Source organism: Chelonia mydas, chromosome 8, assembly GCF_015237465.2.
Source record: "Chelonia mydas isolate rCheMyd1 chromosome 8, rCheMyd1.pri.v2, whole genome shotgun sequence".
In the NCBI taxonomy this organism is placed as follows: Eukaryota; Metazoa; Chordata; order Testudines; family Cheloniidae; genus Chelonia; species Chelonia mydas.
The window spans coordinates 100328370-100344694 of record NC_057854.1 but is presented as its reverse complement, the minus strand read 5'-3'; the positions used below and the strand labels follow the sequence as shown (position 1 = coordinate 100344694).

The 16325-nt window shown below is 45.2% G+C and overlaps 1 protein-coding gene across 3 annotated transcripts in view; it reads right to left on the bottom strand.

Moving 5' to 3' along the window:
* Positions 1-3388: 3388 nt before the first annotated feature.
* Positions 3389-16325, bottom strand: part of MOB3C (MOB kinase activator 3C) — a 51612-nt gene continuing 38675 nt past the window's right edge. For 2 of the 3 annotated variants that reach the window (XM_043520874.1, XM_043520875.1), the window contains exons 4-5: positions 12801-12849; positions 3389-7059 (exon numbers count right to left, since the gene is read on the bottom strand). In XM_043520874.1, the coding sequence (XP_043376809.1) occupies positions 7025-7059; positions 12801-12849 (84 nt within the window). In that variant the 3' untranslated portion in view covers positions 3389-7024. The remainder of the gene's footprint in view (positions 7060-12800; positions 12850-16325) is intronic. The other variant, XM_027824045.3, reaches the window with a different exon arrangement.

The window sequence follows — 16325 nt, the reverse complement described above, 5'->3', positions numbered from 1 at the left end:
AGCCCATAAATACCTGGAAATCAAAGAAAAAGTCTCAGACCTTCTGAGAATCCCAAGTCTCTTTCCTTTGGGTTTGGTCCCCCTCGCTATAGCCAGGCAGGCAGGAGGACTGCTTGCAAGGCTCCAGTTCACCTTCACTGTCTGCTGGCCTGTTCTCCTTTTGAATTGCTCCTCCAAGCCATGCTTGCTTTGCAGGTGTGGGGTGCCTGGGACCACCTGCTTAACCCTTTCCTTACTGGTGCAGGGTTGGGTATACCCCATCACAGGGAGGTGCATCAAATCCCTATTTTGGGATGGGGAAAATAAAAAGAGAGGTTACGACTGGTCCAGTGCCTTTGAGGGAATCCAGGTCACAGGAGGGATTAGAACTCCAGAATGACTGGTAGATAGCGGTAGGTTTATAATACCAGATCTCCCTCGCCTATGTGTGTTAGGATATAGATATTAAGGCCTGTCTGTAAAGGCCTATACTCTAAGAATTTAGGTGTATTCTTATCACTTGGCTAGTTATAGAGGTATAAAAGAAAGAATCAAAGTCACTGTCTGCCGGTGTAAGAGCCTTCTCTTACTGTAAAAAGAAAAGGAGGACTTGTGGCACCTTAGAGACTAACCAATTTATTTGAGCATAAGCTTTCGTGACCTACAGCTCACTTCATCGGATGCATTCCGCTGATGAAGTGAGCTGTAGCTCACGAAAGCTTATGCTCAAATAAATTGGTTAGTCTCTAAGGTGCCACAAGTCCTCCTTTTCTTTTTGCGAATACAGACTAACATGGCTGCTACTCTGAAACTTCTCTTACTGTGACAGTCTGAGGCCCTGTTCTTAGGCTAAGGCCTTTGGCTAAGCAACAGAAGCAGCCATAAGCTGGGAAATGACCGGTCATCTCCTCACATTCCAAACTAGTCACATTGAAAGAAGGTGCTCTTGGGCTGTTAGGAATACAATCCTGTCCTGATAGTGCCAGTCACCTCCAGAGAAAGGGAAGTGCCTAGAAAATGTAAAAGGACACTTAGTTTGATAGCATCCTGTCTGGCAAGAACTCACTTATCAATAGCTGGGATGTGAAATCCTCACTTCTGTATTGTTTTGTCCTTATAGTTCCCATAGTTGCATCCGATGAAGTGAGCTGTAGCTCACGAAAGCTTACGCTCAAATAAACTGGTTAGGCTCTAAGGTGCCACAAGTCCTCCTTTTCTCTTTGCTATTGTTAGTCTGTATAATCTCTGTCTGGTTCTGTGATTGTTCCTGTCCGCGGTATAATTAATTTTGCTGGGTGTAAACTAATTAAGGTGGTGGGATATAATTGGTTACATAATCATGTTACAATATGTTAGGATTGGTTAGTTAAATTTCAGGAAAATGATTGGTTAAGGTATAGCTAAGCAGCACTCAAGTTTTACTATATAGTCTGCAGTCAATCAGGAAGTGGGTGGGTGGGTGAGGGAAATGGGAACAGGGAATGGGGGTGGGAAAATTGGAATCATGTTTGGCTAAGGGCAGGAATGGGAACAGGGACACAGGTGTAAGACTCTGTGGTGTCAGAGCTGGGAAGGGGGACACTAAGGAAGGAAACTGGAATCATGCTTGCTGGAAGTTCACCCCAATAAACATAGAATTGTTTGCACCTTTGGACTTCGGGTATTGTTGCTCTCTGTTCATGCGAGAAGGACCAGGGCAGTAAGTGGGTGAGGAATAAGCCCCCTAACAATGGGTATTTACAGACTACATAGCTCTTCCCTGGGACCCAACCACGCAGCTTCTCCTGTGTTACTCCAGGGTAAACTGTGCTCTCTTGATGTCCGTGCTGATATTCCAGATTTACACCAGTGTAACTGAGTGGAGAATTTGTCTAACGGGTTTTTGTGGCTAAATAAAATAATAATGCTTAGTTAGTATAATAATAATAATAATAATAATGGTTAGTCTCTAAGGTGCCACAAGTACTCCTTTTCTTTTTAATAATGCAACTGTTCTCCACACCCAGAAAAACTGCTCCCCAAGATTTGCATAGGGCCCGATTTCCAGAAATTCTGAGTGTCTTCAAAATCCGCTGATGTCAACAGGCAGTGCACGTGCTCAGCGCGCTTTTGCAAGTCAGGCTAACACAGCGTTCGCCCCCCGATCCTGCAAAGCCTTATGCATTGTCTTCATGTTACCAACGGAGTCGTCCCACAGAACCCCATGGCACTATGCACGGGCTGCAAAGCTAAGCCCAATCAGGGCCTAAATTTTGTACGTTGGAAAAAGTAATACCAATTCTTTCCAGCTTTTTCTTTTAAAAGGACATTTTCCCCAGTGTTTTGATGCATGCATGAGCTCACTGGGACACGGGGTGCATCCATTGTGAGGCACCTAACACATTCTCCCATCAAGAAGAGCAATCAATGATAAATAATACAGCTAACAAGTAATGTAAAAAAATTCACCACCAGCCATAATCCAAGGGCTAACTTCCGATGGCATGTTAGCTTGATGGGCTCAATATCAAAATTTGCCTCTATTTCCAATTCACAAAAGCGAAAAAGAACACAGTAAACTTAAAGGCCTGGGTACACTATGTTGATTTTAGAAAAAACACAGAGGGCTTCATGCGACCCAGTTACAACGCTGTTGTCTCCTAACCTAGTTCCAACATTGTTAACATATGCCATCTGAATGGAACCTAGCTGTGCTGTAACTGGGTCAAGCCAATGGGCTATATTCGTGGAATTAAATGATACTTAACTCCTTTATTGCCCTTTTCATTCATAGATCTCAAAGTGCTTTACAAATGATAGGTAAGTAAAAGTCTGGATAATTCCAAGAAACACAAAATAGGCTTGACTCTGCTCTGCTATCCCTATGTAAACGCCAACGAGTTGCTCTGGATTTACACTGAGGTAACAGAAATCCAGATCCAGCCTTGTCTCTTACATTCATTTTAAAATAATACATCGGGCCAGAAACCCTTACCCTTGTTAAACGCGGGTTTAAATCAAAATCAAAACAGGCGAGGTTCCCAATCTGCAACCTTGTAAAAGCTTATGCACATGAGTAACTAAGCACATGAGTAGTTCCCCTGAGAACAACGGGATTATCACATGCTTAAAATTGAGCATGTACCTAAGCATTTGCAGGACTGGAGCCTTAATCTTCCCTTTCTCAGCCAGTCCCTCATGTGATTTGTTTGCATTGTGCACTAATTTTCCATCAGTTATACTCCAAGCCGATTATCAGCCGTGGTTTGGGAGTCTTTTTTACCATACCGCTTTTCTGACCCAGACAGTTGCCAGGTTCGCTGAAATCAGTGGGAGTCGGGACCTCTGGATCAGGTCCATTGTAAGAATTATCCCAGTTTCTGATAACCCTACTACTACAAGTTAACCAGTGAAAATCGGAAAACACCAGTTTGTTCGTGTTTCTTTAATTCGTAACAAAATGAGAACATTTGGCATTTTATCAGTTATTTTACGCATAAAATATTGGAGTGGCACTTTCCCCCCTTTTTGCTCCTTTTTTCTTTCTTGTTTCTATGTAAAAAATACACATCTGGTATACAAGATTTAAAAAATAAAGTAAGTGCTTTGAGCACACAAATCTGCCGGTGCACTTGAATACTGGCTTTAACATTTCAGTTTCATAAGCAAAAAAACAGTACAGCACACGCTATAAATATTGACGCCACGTAATGTATAAAACCTCTACAGAGAAAGGCCGGAAGACACAAACTTAACTATACTGTGGCTCAGATCATTCAATATATAACAAACAAAAAAACCCAAGAAATCACTTCACCTCTTGCCCAAAGGCCAGTGTAACACAGCACTCGTTAGTAGGTATTACAAGCATGATATGGGGAATTTCTAACGTGTGATTTTACCAGCCCATCTGAGTTTAAATGGTAAGATCCTCCAAGGTGCAAGATTTGATTCCGACAAGGAGACCACATCCAGTAGCAGTGTCTGAGGACTTCAAAGCCGAGAGAGCTTGTCCGAAAATATTGATGGTTTTTCCCATTATGATTTCCCACCTTCACTTTGTATCACGACATGCGCTACTTGTCATGCAACGAGCATCTCCAAAGCAAAGAACATTCCTCTGATGGAACATTCCCAGAGAGTTAGAAACAACACAGAACTTATTTCTCTGGTGAAATATTCCCTCCCCCCTCTCCCCCCTCCCCCCCCGGGAACATGGGGAAACCTGCTTGCTGTTAGCCTTCCAGAAGCAGTATGCATCGGATGAAGTGAGCTGTAGCTCACGAAAGCTCATGCTCAAATAAATTGGTTAGTCTCTAAGGTGCCACAAGTCCTCCTTTTCTTTTTGCGAATACAGACTAACACGGCTGTTACTCTGAAACCAGTAACAGGAAGATGACTCATCATTTAGTGCCACACTGCTTTGTTCCTTTCTGTAAATCCTTGTGTCCTTCGTTTTTGCCCTAAGTCCTTCATAGAGCATTTCAAAGGAAGGGTTTATTTATATACACAAAGGGAGAAGAAACCATGACAATACCTGCAAAATGACACTGGCCGGATTGGAATGCATCTGTCACCAAGGCCATCTATACCTGATGCTCCAAGACCCATTTAGAATAGCTCAGATTGATGAAGTTATCTTCACTGAGGGACAAGAGGGGAAATATTGCTCCTTGAAAAAATGGTCCCTGTGGGGAGGCAGCAACTGGTGGGTTGGTTAGTGTGGAAGAAGGGAGATGCATGACTGTAATGACTATGTTTAAAAGTGCTGCATGGGGTTCTAACCACATGAAGTCCATGAGAATTGCATGGCCCTGAAAATGTAGGGATGGTGGTGCGATATTTTATTGCAACTGTAAACACATTAACGATCCTTTACCCAAAAAGGGCCACGTTCAGCGAGTTCAGTGGAGTTGCCCCCGCAGTGAATTTGGCCCTGAAACCAGAAGCTACTGGATTGTAAACTCCTAGATAAGAGCAGTGTGAAACTTCATGCAAATCTTGCCATCACCTGCAGCTGCCTGGTTGTTGGAGTTTTGATAAAGACTTGGAGCCTGAACACGAGGTGGGTCAGCCCTCAATGCTCACAGACGTCACAGATTGGCCTGGGGATGCTCATCTCGCAGCATCAGACCCTTGAAATGCAGCCCTGGCTTACCAGAGATTTGCAAAGCTTTCTGGGGAAAGCAGGCCTGGTTTTGAGGGAGCTGGGGCTTACTTTAGGGGCTGCAGGAGGACTCGCAGTTTCATATGGTTTCACGTCCAAATTGAATGAAAAACTCAGCAGTTTTGAGTGAGTTTTGATGTCAGTTTTGGGGCTCTGCTCAACTCCCAGACTCACGGATTCTGAACCCCCAAAACAGAGCCAGAACTAGTGGGGACGGTTTTTGTTCCCATGAAAAATCCTGTTTTCATCTCCATTTTCCTTTAAAAGTTTTGGGGGTTTTGTAAAAAAAAAAAAAAAACCAACAACCCACCCCCCAAATAGAGGCCAGAAGGGACCACTGTGATCAGCTAATCTGACTTCCTGTATAACACAGGCCAGAGAACGTCCCTGAAATAATTCCTGTTTGAACCAGAGCAGATCTTTTAGGAAGACAACCGATCTTGATTTAGAATTGCTAGTGATGTAGAACCAACTGCAACCCTTAGTAAGCCGGTCCAATGGCTAATGATGCTCACCGTTAAAAATATATGCTTTCTTTCCAGTCTGAACATGTCCAGCATCAACTTCCAGCCGTTGGATCTTGTTACACCTCTGCTACATTAAAGAGCCAACAAACTGAAAAATCTTCAATTGAAAACTGAAGATATGGGGGGATTTGGCCAAAGTGTTTCAGTTTTTGGATACTGGGGGAGGAAGTGGGGGAGAAATCAATCCCATGGAAATTTCCATTTTGAGGAACAAGCCATTGTTCGGTGCAAAACTGTTTCACGTGTCAGTTTTGACCAGCTCTATCAGATTGACTCCGGTTCCCACAATCCCCTTCGCCTTCCCTACTGCAAACCACATCAGCTGAACTTCACCCAGCCCTGTTACACGGTTGTATTTGCAGCCAACCTTCCGGGTTTGGAAGGAAGAGCTCTCAGTGACCCATCACCGGATAGACCAGGATGAGCGTGGGTGTAATTCATCCCTGGTGTAACATTACTGACTTCACTGGAATGTCAAACAGAGTCCCGGGAGTTTTCATTAAGCACAAGATCCACAGCCCAACTAAAGGAATCCACGAGAACTGGGATTAGACCCCCGGCTCTGTATTCAGATAATGAGCACCTCCATTTGACCTTTGGAGATCACAGAGGAAATCAGTTCTCTTGGTGCTAGTCATTATGTGCGCCCCTGCTCTGCAGCTCCCCTTTGCCTGGCTGAAGCCGGGGCGGGGGCGGTGCAGGGCGAATGTGATTCTTGGTGCTTTTTCCCATGTGCTTCTCTACCCTTTTAGGAACGTTTCTAAAGCGAGCTAGTCAACTCCTTCCCAGTGTCTGTGTCCTGGCTGCTAGTGCACAGGTGTGCAATGGTGCAAGAGGAGCTTTCTTCACATACCTGCACATGGGGCAGCCAGAATCCTGGTATAGTAAACTCCTGGTTATCCAAAACCCTTCCTTGTCCCCACCCTCAAAATAACTACTTGCTTAGAGGTCTATTGTCATTAAAATAGGGTCACAATCCAGTGAGCAGATGTAATCACTGGAGCATTTAGCTAGGGATTTCACCCTCCAGCCATCAGTGCCATAATTAAAGGAGAACCATATAATTTAGGACACACCAGGTGTGTAGGGGATGGGATTGAGGGGGAATAAAGAAGCAAGTGATTAGCGCTCACGGGGATGAGAATGAAATCTGTGGGTATGTATTTAAACCACCCCTCAGACACACAAACTTGTCCTATCCCCGTTCTGGCCAATGGTTTCTAAAAATAAAGTATCCACGTAACAGAGACTGGGATAATATAAACACTGTTCCCTCCACAGCAAGAGCTCGGAGTCAGATTGTCCAGCATTCTGCGTTTCCATCCCATTGCAAGCGGGCTCCAAGGGAGACGGACAGACTTCTCGGCAGACATCACCTCAGTGGCAAATTCTCTCTGTCATTTCTTTCTGTGTGGGAAAAAAAAGAACAGACAAAACAATGTGTTTTATCAAGGTGGAATTTCAGCCAGCTTGGCAGTTCGGCAATGACGACGCGCCATGGGGAAACTGACACCACTCTCCCATGCTGTCTCACGGGCATTTTTTCACCAGAGGATCGTACTGAACCTGGTCCCTCTGGCTTGCCAACGGGACTATGTTTCAAGGAGACAACAACTAAAGCCAGCTTGCAAAACAAACCCCATTCCGACAAGTTCATTTGGGCTTCTCCTGGCTCCTATTTCTGATTTATTTATTCACCAAATCACCTTACTCGGTTTTGAAATAAAAGAGTTCTGAGGAGGAAAAGAATCTCAGTCTGCACAGTTCTGGTTGTTTTTGCTGCTTTCTCATACCCTTCCTCCCTTTAAATAACGCCTTTCGCCTCACCTTTCTTACCTGTGGATTACAGTGCTTCTCAGCATGAGAAAGGCTGTCAGAATCTGGCCCTAAAAAGAGAACAGTGACCCCTAATTTCTTGTACTCCCTGAGACTTGCTCCCATGGCAGTGTACTAAGAATTTCTGATTACCACCTTAACATAGTTAGCAAAGCACTTCAGTCCCCTAACTAAGCACGGGCTTAGCTAGGGGAAGCTTAATTGCATCACTGAATCACAGCTGTAATGTTTAGGATCTTTCTAGCCTTGCAGTTGTTCATGATGTGCAGAATATGCTGAACAAATAACCAAGCCCCTGCTCCAAACAGCATAAGCCCTGATCTAAAGTCCACCAAAGTCAATGAGAATCTTTTCATGGATGTCAATGGGCTTTGGATCAAGCCCTTCGAGACCAGCTGTACCCAGTGCTGAGTCTGTCTTACAAGGGGGTGGATGCCTTCCAGACCAGCTGGAGTGGAAATGTTTAGACAGGAGCATGCAGTTCACACAGAGAGTCCCTTGGATGATACCTCAAACACTGTCTAGATCAGCAGGCACTGAAGATCCCATAACACTTTTCCATAAGAGAAGGGGTTTGCCCTGCTGTCCGTATCCAACACTTTCCTTTCCCTCCACTTTGGTGTAGCTCATGGAGGGCGTGATCCAACTCCAGTTGAAGTCAACAAGAGTGTTTCCATTAACTTTAATCAGAACTGGATGGGCCCTGTGCACTGGTTGGCTACTATACTCCACCTCAGAAGCAACTGGAGTGCAGTGGTGCTGGAGGTTCTTTTGGGATGGTTAGAAATGTGAATTATGTGAATTACTGTTAACCGTGGCTGCTGCTTCCAAAGCATTGTTGCATTGTGATGCATTGTTTTTGTCTAGGTCCTATACACACAGTCGTTTAATCTCAGTTATGGATGGGTGAACTTTTATAAGCAAATGGGCATTGATCTTCTAACCCTTGGAGTGTGGGATGACACCTGTGAATGGAGGATTGAGGGCTGGGAGCAGATAGGACAGGGCTGCGAGCAGATAGGACAGGGCTGCTCGTTCAGATTTGGTGGGAGAACTTCCAGGAGCTGGGGGGTAGTTCTGGTCCCAGCTCCCTGGGGGAAGGAAAAGGGTTTGACGGCTGGGACACAGGACTGGACACAACTAGATACCTAAGGAGGGAATGAGCAGCTTTGTCTCATGACCAAATCCAGTCGTTAAAACAATCATAAAACACATATTTATCAAGCTAATGATTTGCCTTCTTTAAGAAGAAGCCCAAGAGCGTACCACTGCTAAGACAGAACTCTTAGCTGGGCTGCTAATTAGCTCTGCAAAATAAATTACTTGGGGGAAAAGTAAAATCAGTATGCAGAGATGCCTCTTTTAGGAAATAAATGCTGAGCATGGAGAGCTAATTACTTGCTAGAGGTCTATTGTCATTAAAATAGGGTCATTACTAAGCTAGAAGAAGAAAGGTTATTTATATGGTGGGCACACACAAAGACATTAAATTATCATTTAAGAATGGTATTTAATAATCACAGACGTGAACACATTCTCAGAATTAAGGCTCTCAATTCATCCTTAAAGGGGCCGTGTCAATGCAAAAAAAAAAATAAAAATATGCCAAATTATAGAGAAAGCCTAAGATTAGTATAGCTGAAAGATTAGAGAAAAAGATACTTTATTTCTTCCATTTTACCAAAAAATCCGTTTCAGTTTCCCCTGTACAGTCAGATAGGCCAACAACAAAAGAAATTGGCTATCATACAACAAGAGGGGAGGGAAAATACATTAAAAAGGAAAAAGTGTGATTGTAAAAAACACAAGGACTGAGAGACGGACTGAGGGGCAAGTGTGGAACCCGAGGCTACTTTTTGAAACTTACTCAATTCCACAGGGACAGTGTCACTCCGTGCTGCTAAATATTACGGCAGGAAGATCAGGGCATGATTTATGTACCATCTGTGCTGCAGTGCCTCAGTGTGGCCAACCCCTGTGGTACAAAAGTCATGAGCCAGCCCACCCCACCCCCCGCCAAATGATGAGATTGTCTTACAAGTCATGAGATTCTTAAAAAATAATACTGGGGTTTTTATTTGCCTTTTGAGCCTTTAGAAGTCATGTTTTCAATTTTTTCTTCACAACTGTGAGGGCTAGAAACCTAAGCTTATGCCCAAATAAATGTGTTTGTCTCTAAGGTGCCACAAGTCCTCCTGTTCTTTTTGCGGATACAGACTAACACTGCTGCTACTCTGAAACCTCACATAATCACATGATTCCAGGAGCTGGGGCTTTAAGAAAAAATAGAAAGTACCATGACTAGCTAACACATGGTGGAGTGGGGAGGCAGCTGGCTAATTAATTATAAATAGCTATTTCCATGGTAGGCTGAATGGGCATCCTGCGGAGAGCTTGGAAACACCCCCCCCCCCGGGGGAGTTGTTTAAAGAAATAAAAATGTTTAAAAGATCACACGTGTGGGAGAAGGTGCCATCTCCTTGCAGAAAGGGAAGACACACCAGATGCTTACCAGCTGCAAGGCAAAGAGGCTGCCAGTTGCACAAGGGTTAGGGTTTGTTCCATATTTAAAGGGCCAGCTCCAGAAAAGCACAATGAGTTGGAATTTTTCCCTAAGAGGGTAAACGCTGCAATGTTTGTAGGGACCAGGAAGACACTGCCTCTGCATTATGCATGCCCTCTTATATCAGGGCTCCAAATGCACACAACAGAAGTTAAGGACTCTTTGCGGGGCCAACACAGAACCTCTGGATCTAAACATAAGAGCCTTTACAGCTTCAGCTAAACAGCCAAGGCAATTAGCTCAGAGGCAGTTGCAAACTCAAACCTCTTTACGTGGTCTAACCTCTAGGCAGGGAGAAAGAGAGCTGCACATACACACTCTTAGCACCAGCTTAGTCCCCCAAACCAGTAGCCTGACTGCCCTATATGCCATCTCCTCTCAACAACAAGCAGAATATGTTTTTTTCCACAGCCTTCATATAGAAATGCTGGCCCTTAGCCACAGGAGTTGTACATGAGAAAGGACAAGACAGAGGCCCCTACAGAAAGCAAGCTCTGTTCAGGCAAATGGAATGTTTTCCTTGCAGTGCATCGGTCTCTCAACGCCAGCTACATTAGCTGGGCGAGATTCTCGGCTGCTGGAAATCAGCATCACCTGTTGACTTCACGGGAGCAAAGCCGATCGCAGGTTTGTACCAGCTGGGGGTCTGGCCCAATAATTCGGCAAAATCATTTTGCCTCAGGAAAGCAAGTTTCTGGTTTTCCTCTGGTTCACAATCAGCGGGATGTGTATGTGAGAGGAATTTGTAAAACTGCCAGAGAAAGGTTGGTCAGAGTGGTTTATTTCATTTCTCAACTGAATCTAACTTAAGACACCCTGAAAGTTTCAGGAATGAAAGGAGGATAGCGCTGAAGCAAGACATGGGGAGCAAAACAGGAGAGCTTCTCGGTGCTCCTTTAAGAGTTGCCTTGGTGATGTTGCCAAGGAGGTCATAAGAAGCTAGAATCCATAAAGGCTTGAGCTGTAAAATCTAATTTCAGCCTTTTTTTCCCAGTGCTTTTTTTTTTTTTTTTAATGTAGCAGAAAAACTATCAGCGGAGAGGACGGAGTTGATATGTAGAAACATATTAGAAATCAGCAAGGTGATTAACATTGTCCATTTTCCACACAAATGGTGCAGGAGGAGGGGGGGCGGGGAATCCCAACTTCCCATTTCAACAGAACACAGTCCGCCCATAAATACAGCCTCGGGTTTGATACCTTGTTTTCGGTACAGAATCATAATGCATTCTGCTCATGCTGTCCCCAAGAGATACTGCCCCAAAGATCTCCCTGGGAGACTGGAGACGCCTCCTGCACTGGGAAAGTTTGTCAGCAGGAGGACTCTGGGGCTCTGAAGGGAGAAAGGGCAACAGGGGAATTGCCCACCTTGGATTCTTGGAGTTGAAGTCAGTGGCTCTCTGACTATGCTCCGTGGACTACTAGAGATCTAAGGAGCACTCTATGGTTGTCTGCAGCGAGTTGGATGGATATGGGTGGCAGGAAGGTGACACTACAGAACTAGCTGGTACAGAGCAACTACGATGTGATGGCCATGGCCTCTAGCCCTCTTGTATGGGCCATGCGGGGTGTCCAGAAGGCCCGTGTAGCCCTTCAGGGATGGGGGCTCCCTTCCAAGACTAGTTTGCAGAGTACGAAGCCTCACAAGTGGTAGGCCAGATGCAAGTTACAGCTGCGGGGAGCTACATGGGCAAAGTTAAGGCCTAGTGTAGGCCAGTGCAACCCCAGTGAAGTCAGAAGTCTCGCTTACAGAACGGCTGGATACAGTCAATGTCTTTTCGCTTAGCTTCAGGAAAAAAGTATCTAGAAACCGGACCCCCTTTCTACTAGGACCCTCCCCACAACTAAATAGCCCACACCTCCTGAGCTCAAGTTACATGCATGCCTCTCTGCATCAATCTGCTCTTTGAGGGTGCTCTGGGATGCAACAGGTTTCGCAATTCTTAGATGGTGACGAGACTTTCCAGAGGTTACCCAGCAACAGAGCCAGGAATGGACTCAGACACCTAGGTTCTCCATCCATGGCTCTGCCTACAAGTCCACACTGCCCGTTATGCCTGTTGTCTCCAGTTTGCCCATGGGAGCCACGTCATGGGGGATGCCAGATATTCTCAGCCTTTAGAAACAAATCCAATTTTTTTATCATCCACAAGGGCTTTGGGGTTTTCAACTTTTGCCTCCCAGATCTCTAAATTGTTCTATCATTCCCCCAACCCTCCACGCACATCCCCACACACTTTTAAAGCTAAGAAACAAGCTTGAGACAAGCCACTAATTTGTTACTTCTCAGCAATAAACACCCACTCCGTTTTCTTAGCAAGACCAAGAGAGGAAAATACTAAAGAACCACAATGGCAACAGACAGAAGCCAAGGAAACAACACAGGTGGGTGATGCTAGTGACCAATTTGCTCCAGGTTTGGTGCTAATGATTTCACAGCATTGGCTGTAAACAATAAGCCTGATGGTAAGCTTGGTGTCGTATCTTTGCTCTCAACACAAGAATAATGCAAGAAAAAGAGATAGAGTGGGGTTCCAAAGAACTGGGTTTCTTATTTACAAAGACCTAGCTACAGATTATATATATATATATATATATATAATTGCTATGTTAGGATCTGGGGGCTTCTGCAAGAGGAGACAAGGAGGCAGCTCCCAAACTGTTTAAAGGGGTACCCCCCAATTCCTATACACAACGCTCAGAAAGGATGAAATGGCAAGGGATCATTCAGCATGTTGCCAGGACTGACCTGCCCGAGTCTCAATCAATCCGACTTTCCTCATGTCTTCTTGGGCTTTCTTTAAAAAGGAGATGTTACAGATTTTTTTTCAAAAAGTTTGCTTAAACTTTGACTATTTGCAAAAAACAAAACCAACCTCCCCATAACAACAGTTAAACAAAAAAGTTTTCACAAATTCTTCTGATCATACCCTTGACATACAAACCTTTCTTCCATTGGTCACCAGGATGAATCCCGCCCAGGTCAGCAGTAAGTTAAAGTCATTATCACTTGAAAAAAGAAAAGGAGGACTTGTGGCACCTTAGAGACGAAAAAATTTATTTGGGCATAAGCTTTCGTGAGCTACAGCTCACTTCATCGGATGCATGCAGTGGAAAATACAGTGGGGAGATTTATATACATAGAGAACATGAAACAATGGGTGTTATCATACACACTGTAACGAGAGCGATCAGGTAAGGTGAAGTATTACCAGCAAGAGAGCCGGGGGCGGGGACCTTTTGTAGTGATAATCAAGGTGGGCCATTTCCAGCAGTTGACAAGAACGTGTGAGGAACAGTAGGGGGGGAAATAAACATGGGGAAATCGTTAACGAGAGACTGCTGAATTGGAATTCTGATCACTCGATTACAGACCTAAAAGTGGCAATACTTCAACAAAAAAACTTCAGAAACAGACTCCAACGAGTGACTGCTGAATTGGAATTAATTTGCAAACTGGACACAATTAACTTAGGCTTGAATAGAGACTGGGAGTGGATGGGTCATTACACAAAGTAAAAATATTTCCCCATGTTTATCGCCCCCCACCTCCCACTGTTCCTCAGACGTTCTTGTCAACTGCTGGAAATGGCCCACCTTGATTATCATACAAAAGGTCCCCCCCTCCACTCTCCTGCTGGTAATAGCTCACCTTACCTGATCACTCTCCTTACAGTGTGTATGGTAACACCCATTGTTTCATGTTCTCTGTGTATATAAATCTCCCCACTGTATTTTCCACTGCATGCATCTGATGAAGTGAGCTGTAGCTCATGAAAGCTTATGCTCAAATAAATTTTTTTGTCTCTAAGGTGCCACAAGTCCTCCTTTCCTTTTTGCGGATACAGACTAACACGGCTGCTACTCTGAAACCTGTCATTATCACTTGAGAGGCTGTTTGTTAACTTACATGAAACAAGCCTGTAAGATGCAGTCCAGTTCCCAAGTGCCCACAATACCGCAGTCATGATCTACTACTCTAAAAACTACACAATCCTTCCTACACAATGGTGGCATCTCCTCTGGTGGCATCCATGTCTCTACCAGAAAACAGCAAGTGCAAATGACTGCTGACACAATTTTGCCCCACAGTTTAAGTCACTTTGCTGTCAAAATACCCAGTTAGTTGGACCAATTAAGTGGTTTGACACTAAGTTGCGTAAACTACATCTGCAATTATTTGCATCTGCAAAATTCCACTTGCAAAATTGGAGGTTTGATTAAGACCAGCCTCTCTCTGAATAGTTTACATGACTTTTCATCCATACATCAACAGCCTCTCCATTCATTCTCTTGTCCTAACTTGCCCAATCTTCCTGTATTTGGTCCCGCGCTTTCCTCTGCTCTCTGGGCTGCATTTTTGCTTCAGCTTTGTGTCACTACCTGTAATTCCATCCCTATTGTGATCGCCGCCCCCTTTCCCCCCATGCACAGTGTAACACATGTTGGTGCCAAAAGACATCCATTACACTCAGAATATCCCCACAGCAGTGCCTTGCTAAGTAATAATCCAGAGCTTGGCCAATGTCATTTCCCATCCCTACGACCCGACTTCACTTGCCCCAGAAAAACAAATGTTTCTGAAGACCCACATTTCTTGAGCCGGTCTTGGGCCAAGAGACGTAACCAATTAATATTGCTTAGCACTGTGTAAACATACAGGGATGAATCCGGCTCCTCCTGAAAACCACAGAGTTTGATGGGGCCAGATTTTGGGACTATGTCCCAGGAGGTAGAGAAGTTATTAGACTCATTTTCCCCAAGGCCAAGCAGTGAGTCAGGATTAGAAATCACAAGCTCCTTCTTCCCGAACGCCAGTGATCATTTTTCGAAAGCAGAGGTTCCCGATCTGTTGCCTGCGGGACATTTGCCAGTGGCTCATCCCACGGTGCTGGCTCCTCCCTCTCATTTCCAGCTGCTACATCCCATAACAAGGCAGCTAAATGGTGCTCGGCACTTTCCAAATATCACTCAGCCATGGGCGGTGGGTATCGAAGGCCAGGGGACGCTAAGCCACCCCTAACCCAGGCCGTGGCCCTGCCCACACTCCGCCCCAAGGCCCCGCCGTCCCTCCTGTGTATGATGAGATAGCAACACTTCCTCCCGCACAGCGATGTGGTGCCGACAGGTTTATGAAGCACTCAGATGCTGCAGTGATGGGGAGCAGATTACCTTAGACTGACAGGTTTTATTTGCCTTACAGTAGCATCTAGAGGTCTAGGCCCCTGTATAATACGAATGCCTAGATCTTATATAGCGCTTTTCAACTGTGGATCTCGAAGTACGTCACAGTCTTTACCCCATTTATCCTCACGGCACCCCCGGGAGGCAGGGCAGTGCTGTTCTCTCCATTGTACAGAGGCACAGAGAGGCTAGGTGACTTGCCAAAGGCCACACAGGGTGGTGGAAACCCAGATTTCCCAAAACCTAAGCTTGTCCCCTAATCACTGGACCCTCCCTTCTCTCCTGTTGTGCTAGGCATGGTATAAACTAACATGTATTAGTTTGGGGAAGGTCTCTGGCCTGTGTTTTATAGGGGGCCAGATGAGATAATCACAATGGTCCCTTCTGGCCTTGGGATCTACGACTATAACAGAGACAGGCCCTTGCCCAGGGACGTTATGGGATTGTGAGCAGGACGGGAGGCAGAGCCCAGATCGGGGAAGGAGGTGCCCCGGAGACAGACTCTATGACGAGTTGGTTCACACTAGGGAAAAGTTGGAGAAGCTCTGTGCTAGGCTCCCCTGCCTCTCAGAATTAGCCAAATCCTCTCTGGTGGCTGGGCTTAGTTAATGTGTCCTACAGATCACTGCAGCAATGCTTAGCCAAGGGTCCTGCTGGCCAGCTATAAGATAATATTTGGCACTTCTCTAGTATTTGAGGCTTTCAATGCACTCTATGGAGGTAGGGAAGCATTGAAACCAATCCCTGGTCATCGGTGAATGCCACAGTTTGTCGTTATGTAGCACGCTGGGGCCATTCAAAACTTCAACAGCAGGAACAGAACTTGCACCCTCCTACTCTGTCAAAGTACAGGAGCGATCTGCCATATAGGTCCAATGACACACAGCTGAGTCATTCTGATTTCATCCACTGGAGGGTATTGGTGCGTGTTACATGCCAATTCATTGCACTACTGCAGAGAAGGATGCTCCGGTGGTGAGGATGCTCGCCTGCAACTTCAGAGCCCCAGGTTCAATTCCCTTCTCCTCCAGAGTGCCTGGGTGACTTTGGGCAACTCTGGGCCTCAGTTCCCCTTCTGTGCAAAGGGGAT